Source organism: Armigeres subalbatus, chromosome 2 (genome assembly GCF_024139115.2).
Source record: "Armigeres subalbatus isolate Guangzhou_Male chromosome 2, GZ_Asu_2, whole genome shotgun sequence".
Lineage (NCBI taxonomy): Eukaryota > Metazoa > Arthropoda > Insecta > Diptera > Culicidae > Armigeres > Armigeres subalbatus.
This window is the reverse complement of record NC_085140.1, coordinates 248,649,761-248,661,986: the sequence shown is the minus strand read 5'-3', so window position 1 is coordinate 248,661,986 and position 12,226 is coordinate 248,649,761. Positions and strand designations below refer to the sequence as shown.

Genomic DNA, 12,226 nt, shown 5'->3' with positions numbered 1-12,226 from the left:
CAATAGTAAATAATCATAATATGATATAAATATTGTAACTCACAGGAGTCGATTTTTACGCGGAGGACGTAATAAACCAAGTAAATTCCGAAATTCGATTGAAAACAATAAAGCGATTCATGTAAAAAACGCGTGAAGGCGGATTCAGTGTACATTAGTATGAAGTGTTGACTCTGCCTTGATCGAATGGTCCAAGAAAATTGAAAATGTATCGAGAAACGGCTGAGATATTAACAATCAAAGTCTATCATATTTTCTCGACGTTTTTCTAAAGTTATTCGAAGAAAAGTGATTTCCAGTGTGTTTCCATTCAAAAATCAGTTTTGACCTTTAAAATTCAGAGATAGACCTATAATGTCTTCAGAAAAAAAAAATTCTTATGACTTTCTCCACAACATTGCCAAACAAAGTGAATTTTCAAAATCGATATTTAAACATCTATTTTATTTCCCACTTCTAGGTGGATATAAACATCCAAAAAATCAAGATTATTTAGTGGAATCACTTTGCTGAAGAACCTTTAGGTCTAAAATGCTTTTTTAGACGCCAACATGATTTCGATCACGCTTCCCTTGAAAGGAAACATTGTGTGGCGGTTCAAAGATAACATTTATTTATAGTTGTTAGACAGAGATTGCGTAATATAGACTCTTGCGGGTCTTGCAAGCAATTATTGGCTTGGGTGTTGTTGGTTTCGTACCAACGGGACTGAAGGGGTTAATTCCGCAATTATAATCGCCGTATTAAAACACAGGAATTTGGTGCTGTTTTACGGTCTATTATAATTTTCCTGATGGGGAGGGGTAATTTGTACAAAAATTTTGTTAATGTAATCATTTTTAGTGTAGTATTTATCTATATGTTTGTATGTTCCATATCAGTTTTTGTTAATCTTATGCAAATAAATAATTCTATGAATCGCATGTTTGGACATAGTCAACTTACGTTTAGTCCCCTTTATGATCGTTCGTAGTTTGTCAGTCGTAGTCTGTCTTGTCGAAATCTGTCTGTCGTGTCTACTAATTAGAATAGAGTTTGGATTTGTTCAAGGAATTCACTTAACATGTTTATACCGTGATTGTGCACTTTACAGCATAAGTAGATAAGGGTTAGGTTGGTTTCAGCTACTTGGTGGAAAGAATCTAGGATTTAAGTTCATTATTAACATTAACATAGGAATTCATGTTTTCATAATTTCATTATCATTACCTAGTACTAAGCTTGTAAATAGATTGATTGTAGCACTAATAGTTATAGGATAGTTAAGTATTATTTATAATTGATTTAGGATAAGAAATTCACACGCTGTCTTCAATTCAATATAGTGATTTGTTTTCCTTTTTTCTGTTTGTGTTCTTACCCATCCGTACAGCCGTTGATGTTACCTGTCACGTCGGTCCTCATGAGTGAATAAGGTTGCTGAGAAGAAAGATGCGCGCTGGCAGCTATACGCTAGCCAACACTCCCCCCGAGTACGCCGACTCCTAGCCGGCTACTTCTCTTCGCGATCGACGTCCAGTACAGCAAGCTTGACCACCGGCCGCTCATACACTCCAGCAGTTGTACGAACTGTTGCTGATCGAACCTCTCCGTCTTGGCTGGGACGAACTGCTATGATCCTCCCCTTTGGCCAGCAATTTCGAGGAAACTTCTGATCAACAATGATGACTATGTCCCCAACTTTCACTGACCGCATACTGTCGGAGTACCACTTCGTCCTTCTTGTTATCTCTGGCAAATATTCTACTAGCCAACGCTTCCAAAACTGGTTGGCGATAATTAGTGAAGAACGCCAGCATTGACGTACGATGGAATTAGAATTCTCGAGCGTAGTTAGCGGTTTCACTCCATTGGAGCTTCCAAGGAGAATGTGGTTAGGGGTTAAAGCTGGAGCTGAATGTGGGAATGTGCGTAAGTGGCCTGGAGTTCAGCGTATTCTCAATTTTGATCAAGGCATTGCGCAAAACTTCGTCTGATGGTCGATGCGGTAGTTTCAATGACCTCAACGAATTCTTCACGCTACGAATTAAACGCTCCCAGCTCCCACCCATGTGTGGAGCCAAAGGCGGATTAAACGACCAAGTAGTCTCGGTGCTGGTGAATTCGTTCATAAGAGCTTCATCATCTAGTTCTTCCATAGCACGCTTTAATTCTCCGTTAGCCCCTGCGAAATTGGTACCACGATCGCAATAAATGTACCGCGGTAAACCACGTCGAGCAATTAGGTTGCGTATGACCATCACACAGGATTGCGTGTTGAGCGAGTGAGCTACTTCAATGTGTACTGCTCTAGTGGCCATACAAGTGGCCAACATTCCCCATCGTTTCTCAACTCTGCGTCCGACAGCTACTTCCATTGGTCCAAAGTAATCAATCCCCACATGAGTGAATGGTCTACAGAATGCCGCTAACCTTGCACCAGGCAGATCCGCCATTATTGGAGGCGAGGGCGTGGCTCGCTCATTTTTGCAACGTTGGCAGTTTCTCCTAACGTTGGCACAGCAAACGCGAACTCGTGGGATGGAGTACTTCTGACGTAATTCGTTTACTACGGTTTCTTGGTTGAGGTGGTGGTATTTAGTGTGATAGTGGGATATGATCAATGTGGTAACGTGGTGGTCACGGGGAAGAATTATCGGGTTTTTCGCTTCTTCGCTGATGAAAACACAGTTCGACGTCCGGCCGCGCATCCGTAGAACTTTGTTGCCGTCTAAAAACGGCGTTGATTTGAAAATTGGGCTGCTTCTTGCTACACGCTTGTGTTGTTCTATAGCGGCAATTTCCTGCGGATACTTTTTGCTGTTGAGTTTCTCGTATAATACTTTGCTCTGCGTTTTGTAGCTCTTCCATGTGCAGAGGACCTGTCCGAATTGGTTGATTTTGCCTTTTTCGGCGACAGTTTGCCAAGAAACGAAATAGTAGTCCAACTACAACGACTAATCTTTTCCAATTGGAGTAATCCTCATAGCGTAACGATGGAGACGGCGTCGAGATATGTGCAATCAGATGGGATCGGAGCTCTTCCGGCGTTGATTTACTTGAGGCTATTTGTTGTGGCCAGTCGGATTCAGTCCGTTCAAGAAATATCGGGCCATTGAACCACCTGCTGTTAGAGCATAGATCTGGCCTTGTCTGCCACTTTGTGGCGTCATCCGCTACGTTTTCCTTTGTTGGAACCCAGCGCCATTCGCATGGTTCGGTGGAGTCTAGAAGCTCGCTGACTCGATGTGCAACAAACTGTGTGAATCGTCGGTGGTCTGAATTGATCCAACACAACACATCCCGAGAGTCGGTCCAAAATAGACGTCTCGTGATTCGAATGGACAAAGAGTCGATTATAGTCTGCGCCAATCGTGCACCAATAATAGCAGCTTGCAGCTCAAGTCGAGGGATAGATAAAAACTTCAGCGGTGCGACGCGTGTTTTCGCTGCAACAAGAAGGCATCTCACTTGCGCGCCGTCACAGAAGCGCAGGAACGATACGGCTGCAAAGCCGTTTTCGCTGGCGTCGACAAACGTATGTAGCTCTATTTGTTCTCCATGGATCATCTGACTACAGTAGCATCGTGGTATTTGAACATTTTCAACCTCAGGTAACACGCGTAGCCAAGTTTGCCATTTCACAAACAGAAGATCACCGATTTCGTCATCCCATTGAACACCAGAACGCCAGACCTCTTGTAGAAGTATCTTCAAGAAAATGAGAAAGTGTGCGATTAATCCGAGGGGATCGAAGATAGACATTAGCACACGCAGTATCTCTCGTTTTGTCGGTCTACGCTCTCCAGATAACAGTGCTTCATCGTAACGCGTCCAGCCTACTTTAAAGGTGAACTTATCGGTTTCCGCACACCACCACATGCCTAGAACTTTCTCCGTTGAAGCTTCTGCAGACAGGTCTAGGTTTTTCGTTTTAATATCACCTTCTCCCAAAGCCGATAGCACAACAGGGGCGTTGCTTACCCAGTTGCGGATTTCAAAACCGCCTTTTGAATGTACGAATTTAACATCTTCTGCTAACTGAATGGCTTCTGCTTCCGACTCCACGCTTATCAACATATCGTCTACGTAATGCCGTTTGATGATGATGTCCACCGCTCCAGGATGGCTGCCGATGAACCTTTCCGCGTTACGGTTTTTTACATACAGTGCGCTGCTCGGTGAACAGCAAGCGCCAAATGTCATGACACACATCTCGAACGTAGCTATTTCTCCGTCTTCATCTCTCCAAAAAAATCTTTGACACGGTCGGTCCTGTTCCCGTATTCGCACCTGGTGGAACATTTCCCGGATATCGCCGCATAAACCGATACGATGTTCCCGAAATTGTAGAAGAATGGAGAAAAGTGCGCACAGTTGATCCGGGCCTTTTAGGAGCGCGGAATTCAGGGATATTCCAAAGATAGTGGCTGCTGCATCAAACACGATTCGCACTTTTCCCGGCTTGTTCGGGTTGAAAACGGGAAATACGGGCAAATACCAGGTTCGGTGTGTCAATAGGTCTGCTTCTTCTCCTGTTGCGAGCCTTCGGATGTATCCTTTAGCCAGGTAATCTTTCATCATCTCATCTAGGGCTTGGCCCAGCATCGGGTCTTTGCGCATCCGCTTTTCTAACAACTGAAAACGGCGGAATGCCATCGGTCGGCTATCTGGCAGGCGGATGTCATCGTATCGCCTGAGCAATCCCGTTTCATACCGGTCTCCTAAGAACTTGTTTGAGAATCAAGCATTCTACAAGCTCGCTGATCATCGGAAGAAAGTAGGGTTTCGCTTGACTTCATCACTCCAAGACTGTCGATGGAAAAGTACTCTTTCATTGCTCGATGCAACTCCTCATCGGAATGATCGTCACGTGAGCCAACATGGAACGAATAATGTACCATACTAGGAACGTTTTCCCCACAGCTTCCGCCACAAATGGTCCATCCCAAACGTGTTTTTATGGCTATAGGCTGATCTTGCTTCCCCTCTCGGCTCTGCAGGACCAGACTTACGTGTGCGTGTTGTAGACCTATCAAAATTCTGGGGCGAGCATCTTCATACGAATCGATAGGTAAACCGTGTAAGTATGAGTTCTGTTGCTTCATTCTGCCCACGTTCAAAGATTGTTTTGGCAGTTGTAGCTCCTTCACCGTGCGTACTCCGTCCAGCTTGAATCTCTTCGCTCCATCGTGGGTTCCTGCAATTGTGATTGTCGTGATACGGGACTCTTCTTCGCAGCGTTCAGTGCCACCGGTCCACCGAAGAAATAATGGCGTTTCTACTCCATCTAAGTCGAGCTCGTCCGCAAGATCCTGATCCATCAGACTAAGCTTTGATCCCTCATCTAGAAAGGCAAATGTTTTCACGTACCCGTTCCTCCCCTGGATTGTCACCGGCAAGTAGCGAAATAGTACAGCGCTTGAACTGGACCGATGAATGTTACAATCATGTCTTGAGGAACTGGTGCCTGGCTTAGGATCACTTGGGTTAGAAACAGTCTCCTTCTCTATCCTTTTCTCGTTGTGCAGAAGTTCATGATGTTTTCTGGTACAGCCGTCCTTCCCACAAGCCTTGGCCTTACAACCGCCATTATGCTTTCCCAAACAGCGCCGACAGAGATTGAAGTCGCGGATAACAGCCCACCGAGAATCTCGCGATAGTTCTAGAAACTGCTTGCACTTTTCAACAGACTTGCAACTTTGCTTACATACCGGGCAGTCAACGGCCGTCGCTTTGCGATAGCCTTCCGGTCGCAGTACGCGATCGAATGAAGGTGATTCTAGATGTGCATTGTGGAATCCAGTACCTTTCCTAGCAGGACGCGTTTCGTTTCTTACACACTTCGGCTCTTGAATGCCTGGGATTGTCACCGTGCTGGCAGCCTCAGCCAGTGAATAAATCCAGTTTCCAAAGGTGGCTAGATTTACTCTAGGAAGCGTCTGACGATATTTGGCCCAATCTAGCTTGATTGTCGGAGGCAGTCTACTAACCAGCTGATGTAATAACGACACGTTATACATATGCTCTTCCAGCTGGCATGCGTCCACTGTAGCGCAGAAATTTTGGACTTCAACTGCGAAATCCATTATGGTTTCGAGTCTATCTTCTCTCAAGGCTGGCAACATCGTTATTTTGGTTATTAACGAATGGATGATAGCTTCCGGCTGCCCAAACCGCATACGAAGTGTCGAAATGACTCCTCCCACGTTTGAAGGATGCATCAAACGGCTTTTGACGGCATCGTAGGCTTTTCCTGATAAGCACTTTTGTAGCCTTACCGCATTTTCTGCATCCGTAAAACCACACATGGCAGTTGTATTAGTGTAAGATGCGAAGAATATAGGCCACTCTTCTGGCTTTCCGGAAAAGTTAGGAAGATCCTTTGATATAGCTTGGCGAGCCGCCAGCTGAGTTTTCGTGAGCGACACAATTTCGCCGGAAAAGAATCTTTGATTTCCTCCTGACTGCTCAACTGGAGGTATTGCGTAGCTCTCCGCCTCAGTTTCTCCTACCGTACGGTGTTGGGATCTGTGCCCCTCATTACCCGGCGCTCGTGCGTAATAATGCTGTGCTTGCATCGATGCTCGTACTTCTTCGTTGATGCGTCGATTGCTATGACTGAATGCCGAAGGAATATTCGGTCGAATAACCACACTGGAGACATCTCTCAAGGAAAACGTCCGCCCTGCGTCAACGGTCTGATGATCCTGCCGCACCGAACGATGATGGTTTGTTGTTACTCTTGGTTGAACAACCGTCGCTTGATAATGATTTTGCGTAGAATGCTGGGACGGATTGAATGTGTCGGGATGAATTGAGGCGCGTTCTTGTTGACCAATGTTGTCATGCAGCCATTCGTGTACACGGCTCATACTGCAACTAGACGTGGAACCCTTTTCACTGGCCATTTCTTCCAGGAGGGCGTACTTTCGCTCCAGAAACTCTTTCGCCAGACTTTGCTCTTCCTCTAACTTCTGCATTTGTAGTTCCAGCAACTTGCGGGCAGTCCTACGAGATGACGTTTGCGACAGATTGTTTTCAGATCTCTTGTCGTCGCGATCCTTGCCACCATGCTCGGCTCCTGTTGCTTGTGGGTTGATCTTATCCACGGCGTTTAACTCCTTCGGTTGCTTCGGATGTGGTGCTGCTTTACTGCTCTTCGGTTCACCAACTGGTTGAAGATTTTTGCTGGAAGTTGAACCCTCTCGTCGGACCCATGCTGCAGATACGCATTTTGGACAACTCCAACTATAGTCCTCTACTTCCTCTGTGACTCCAACGCAGCTAAAATGATGCCATTTATCACACTTGTCGCATTGCACCATCTCCTCATTATCCAGACCCTTACAGGATTTACAGGTTCGACCAACCACTGTACGTTCTTCTAACGCCTTTTCTGGATCATCCGTGACCACTACCACTACTTCACCACTCACAATTTCTTCTATGCTCGTCTTCGACTTTCCACCTTTTGGCTTCTTTGAAACCTTTTCCTTAACCGGCACCTCGAGACGCGACATTTTTGTTGACAGACCGATAAACGAAAATTATAATATGTTGGTTTCGTACCAACGGGACTGAAGGGGTTAATTCCGCAATTATAATCGCCGTATTAAAACACAGGAATTTGGTGCTGTTTTACGGTCTATTATAATTTTCCTGATGGGGAGGGGTAATTTGTACAAAAATTTTGTTAATGTAATCATTTTTAGTGTAGTATTTATCTATATGTTTGTATGTTCCATATCAGTTTTTGTTAATCTTATGCAAATAAATAATTCTATGAATCGCATGTTTGGACATAGTCAACTTACGTTTAGTCCCCTTTATGATCGTTCGTAGTTTGTCAGTCGTAGTCTGTCTTGTCGAAATCTGTCTGTCGTGTCTACTAATTAGAATAGAGTTTGGATTTGTTCAAGGGAATTCACTTAACATGTTTATACCGTGATTGTGCACTTTACAGCATAAGTAGATAAGGGTTAGGTTGGTTTCAGCTACTTGGTGGAAAGAATCTAGGATTTAAGTTCATTATTAACATTAACATAGGAATTCATGTTTTCATAATTTCATTATCATTACCTAGTACTAAGCTTGTAAATAGATTGATTGTAGCACTAATAGTTATAGGATAGTTAAGTATTATTTATAATTGATTTAGGATAAGAAATTCACACGCTGTCTTCAATTCAATATAGTGATTTGTTTTCCTTTCTTCTGTTTGTGTTCTTACCCATCCGTACAGCCGTTGATGTTACCTGTCACGTCGGTCCTCATGAGTGAATAAGGTTGCTGAGAAGAAAGATGCGCGCTGGCAGCTATACGCTAGCCAACAGGTGTATAAATCTCATAAATCCATCGAAAGTAAAAGACGCTACTAACGTACAAAATCTTACATTATTTCGTAACGGTCCCATATTTTAATTTTTTTTGTTTTATCCGAGTCTTCCCCTTAGACGTAGTTGGTAGTGTCTTGGATTGTGGTTAGTAGTGGTATGGATCATATGACGATTTTAGTGTACAAAATAAAAGCTGCCCATCTTTTTGCTGCAACGCTCTAAAACCAAAGCATATTTCGCTAGTCAATATAAATTTGTCCAAAATGTCACTGACACCCTTTTGCTTCTAACCCCATGATTTTAATTTGAAATGTGATGAATATGTTATTGATTGTAAACTTGTGCCAAAAAGTGTATTTTTATTGGCATTTGAATCGATTCGGCACAACCCAGACCATAAAGCATATGTAACACACGGGCCCCTAAAAATTGATTTATCCAAGCGAGCTTTTATTCCAACACAAATGGTGATATACTCGAATAAATCATTTGCTTTGCAACCTTTCGGGAATCGTAAAGTAGGCGTTGGCCTCATCTCGATCACGTACTCATTGACCACACGGTCGGTGGTGAGCAACAGCATGCTGAGCCTTATTCGAATTCGATACGAGCCCGGTCATATTTATACCAACAATAAAAATTATTCGTCGTTAGGTGAGGCGCTAGACCCGCTGGAACAAGCAACTTGGATCGATTTTATGAGACACCGCACAGCGCGCAGTTTAATGAGCGGCGAAACTGTTCACAGTATTGATTGTAACGAATCCGCGATCGCCGTCGTCGTCGGTGGTTGACTGGCAGCTCTCCGGTACGGGTATGAGACACTTCTCGGCATCTTGTAAAGCGACTTGACCCCTTTTCCTGCCCTGTTGAAGCGGCAGCTCTGAACGGGTACGGCGGCATGTCGGCAGCCCACATTAGATGCAGCAGCACTTACCGCGCAAGATACCTGCATAGTGTAATGTGTACTATGAGCATGCATATTATTTAATTATAGCTATGCAGCCCGTTTTGTGTACTTCTATCGGCATATGCTTCATCGGAGTTAACTATTTCATAGCGTGCACTTCAACTGGATACCAACCAGTAAGTACTAAGTATTGGCAATAGAAAAAGATTCAAGCCAAAGGTTGCTCGTGTCTGTTTCGATGCTGCTTTGAAACCGAGTTCTGTTTTGTTTTGGATAGGTATCGTAAGATAGGGTACTCTTGAGATCGCGAAAAAGTCATCTAATCTGCTAACTGTTGAATAGTACTTGTACGTAAGAAACTAGTACTTACAGTTGAAACTAGATTTTAGGCAGTTTCTTTTGAAATCAAGCCGATACTTAGACATCCAGAATTTAAAAAAAATAACTCACTCATCCGATCAAAATTATGATTTGACTTTATTCAGATACAATGGCTATGGTGAACCCACGATGTCTATTGTCTAAGCTAATAGAATCTACGTAAATGCTACAGATGAATGAGTTGAATAGAAATAAACTCAAACTCATACAGCTAAGAGAAGTCGTGATGAGTTAGCGGATTCAGATTTTTCTCATAATTTATTCTCCCAACCAGTGGAGTTGTACTGACATGGGAATGGAAGCGGCTCAATATGAGCTCGGACTTCCTTTTAAGGAATCATAATTACTTTGCTGGAATGTCTTTCTAACGGACTACAACCAGCTACTCAGTTGTTATGTTCGATCTCATACGTCACATTATGCTTCGTCAGCTGCTGTGCAATTACTTAATTGTGCTCTGTAAAACATTTCATTACCGTGATGGTCAACTCCGTGAGTCCAAGAGTCAGTAATCCTCTCATCACGTGTGCAAAATGTCATCAGGCTACGTGCTCAATTTGCCTAGCCCGTGATCTTTCACGCGCTGTGCTCAATCCCACTAAAGCGTATGTAGAACCGAAGCCAACAGAATGCCAGCGGCCTCTGAATCAAGTCGTACCTGCTGACATAATCGCGTTTGCAAGCGTGGAATCGGAAAGTGTATCCCTTGTTTGGCGGCAAAACGCATAAATTACCGCGAAGCCAGCCCGCAGTTACCCTTCCATTCAAAAATAAAAAAAACACAGCTGGAGGTGTCGTTCATGCTGTGGCATATGGCACCCACTCGAAAAAGCGTCAATTTCTTGTCTGTGTTGCGGATGATTTGACTGGAAGAGTGCCGCGGCGACAATGCGTCATCTTGCGATCTTGATTTCAAGGTTGCGCTTGAGTTGGTTTTCTTCGATGTGTTTGTTTTGTTTGGCGAAGAAGATTTTGAGAAAAATGCTGTTCCTTTACCTAGTGGTGACGATTATTTTCTTATCTTTCTTTAACATTAGGTGGATTATCTAATTGTTTCATTCTACAACCCAAGTGAAAAGCACTTGTGAAAAAGAAAAAAATATAGATTTATTTATTTAATTTCAGACTAAGGCCGGAGTGACCTGTGCAATGCATAAAAGTCTTCTCCATTCAGTTCGGACCATGGCTGCACGACGCCGACCACGCAGTCTGCGGAGGTACTTCAAATCGTCCTCCACCTGATCGATCCACCTTGCTCACTGTGCACCTCGCCTTCTTGGTCGCGTCGGATCGTTGTCGAGAACCTTTTTTACCGGATTACTGTCCGACATTCTGGCTACGTGCCCGGCCCACCACAGTTCTCCGATTTTCGCGGTGTGAACGATGGATGGTTCTCCCCACAACTGATGCAACTCGTGGTTCATTCCCCTCCTCCACGTACCGTCCGCCATCTGCACTCCACCATAGATGGTACGCAGCACTTTCCTTTCGAAAACTCCCTGTGCGCGTTGGTCCTGCACAGGCATCGTCCAGGTCTCGTGTCCGTAGAGGACTACCGGTCTAACGGCGGCGAACTCTATTCGATCGGAGGGTTTTACGGAGTCCAAAGTACGTACGATTTCCTGCCATGATGCGTCTCCGAATTTCTCTGCTGGTATCGTTATCGGAGGTCACCAGTGAACCCAAGTACACGAATTCTACAACCACCTCGATTTCGTCACCAACAATACAAACTTGTGGTGGGTGGCTTACGTTGTCCTCTCTAGAGCCTCTTCCTATCATGTCTTCGACGTGTTGATGACTAGTCCAAAACGTTAAGCTTCGCTTTTCAGACTGATGTAGGCTTCTTCCATCCTCTCAGAATTACGTGCCATGATATCAATGTTGTTGGCGAAACCAAATAACTGGACGGACTTCGTGAAAATCGTACCACTCGTGTCAATCCCTGCACTTTGTATCACTGCCTCCAAAGCGATGATGAATAGCAAACAGAAGAGACCGTAACCGTAACCGTCTGCGCGTTTCGAAGGGACTCAAGAATGCCCCTGAAGCTACGCACATCACCCGATTCATCGCCCCCTTGATCAACCGTGTCAGTTTATCTGGAAATCCGTTTTCGTGCATTAGCTGCCATACACAGAAAAAAAAATGAAAACTAATCAGCGCGTAAAAAATACAGACGCGGAAAATTACACTAATCTGAGCATACATGAATCTTTTCCAACAATTTCACCATAAATGTATGCAATTGGTAAGCGGTATGCGGTATTGCGGTAAATGCGGTATTTCGAAAAATTTCGTTTCAAGTGATTCGAAACGAAATTCCGCGGAATTTCGCGGAATTTGAGCATGGCGAAATCTGATTTTTTGATTTCATTTCGTTTCGTTAATTTTCATAAATTTCGCCATCAAAAACTAGCTTTTAACGAAATTTAACGGAATTTCTTAACTGATTCAATTGTGTTTCATGTATTCCATGTATTGCATGTATTTCGTCCTTAAATAACAGCTCTAATTATTGGTACATTGTTCCGGTATTTTTTAATTAGTGTTCCAAAAGTGGCAAATCTCATTGTTTTCTTACGGGGCTCGCAACTGTAGGAGCACTACCGCAAGT

At 43.9% G+C, this 12,226-nt stretch overlaps 1 protein-coding gene and 2 long non-coding RNA genes across 3 annotated transcripts; all 3 read right to left on the bottom strand.

Moving 5' to 3' along the window:
* Positions 1 to 955: 955 nt before the first annotated feature.
* LOC134216150 (uncharacterized) lies at positions 956 to 1,321 on the bottom strand. Its single transcript, XR_009980525.1, has 3 exons — positions 1,210 to 1,321; positions 1,074 to 1,142; positions 956 to 1,016 (listed from the first exon to the last, which is right to left on the bottom strand). It is a non-coding gene; the product is annotated as an uncharacterized LOC134216150 (long non-coding RNA).
* A 553-nt stretch (positions 1,322 to 1,874) lies between these two features.
* LOC134209678 (uncharacterized) lies at positions 1,875 to 4,638 on the bottom strand. The gene is made up of 2 exons (XM_062685683.1): positions 2,929 to 4,638; positions 1,875 to 2,861 (listed from the first exon to the last, which is right to left on the bottom strand). Exons 1-2 carry the CDS (start codon positions 4,636 to 4,638, stop codon positions 1,875 to 1,877), a joined length of 2,697 nt encoding a protein of 898 aa, XP_062541667.1.
* Positions 4,639 to 7,786: 3,148 nt separating this feature from the next.
* Positions 7,787 to 8,287, bottom strand: LOC134216149 (uncharacterized). Its single transcript, XR_009980524.1, has 3 exons — positions 8,062 to 8,287; positions 7,926 to 7,994; positions 7,787 to 7,867 (listed from the first exon to the last, which is right to left on the bottom strand). It is a non-coding gene; the product is annotated as an uncharacterized LOC134216149 (long non-coding RNA).
* Between the last annotated feature and the right edge of the window lie 3,939 nt (positions 8,288 to 12,226).

What these genes read in the sequence shown, in the direction of transcription:
- LOC134209678 (XM_062685683.1), bottom strand. Translation starts at nt 4,638, where the DNA reads ATGGCATTCCGCCGTTTTCAGTTGTTAGAAAAGCGGATGCGCAAAGAC. An exon ending in GGAAAAGATTAGTCGTTGTA is followed by an intron (nt 2,862 to 2,928) that starts GTTGGACTACTA and finishes CAATTCGGACAG; the next exon opens with GTCCTCTGCACATGGAAGAG.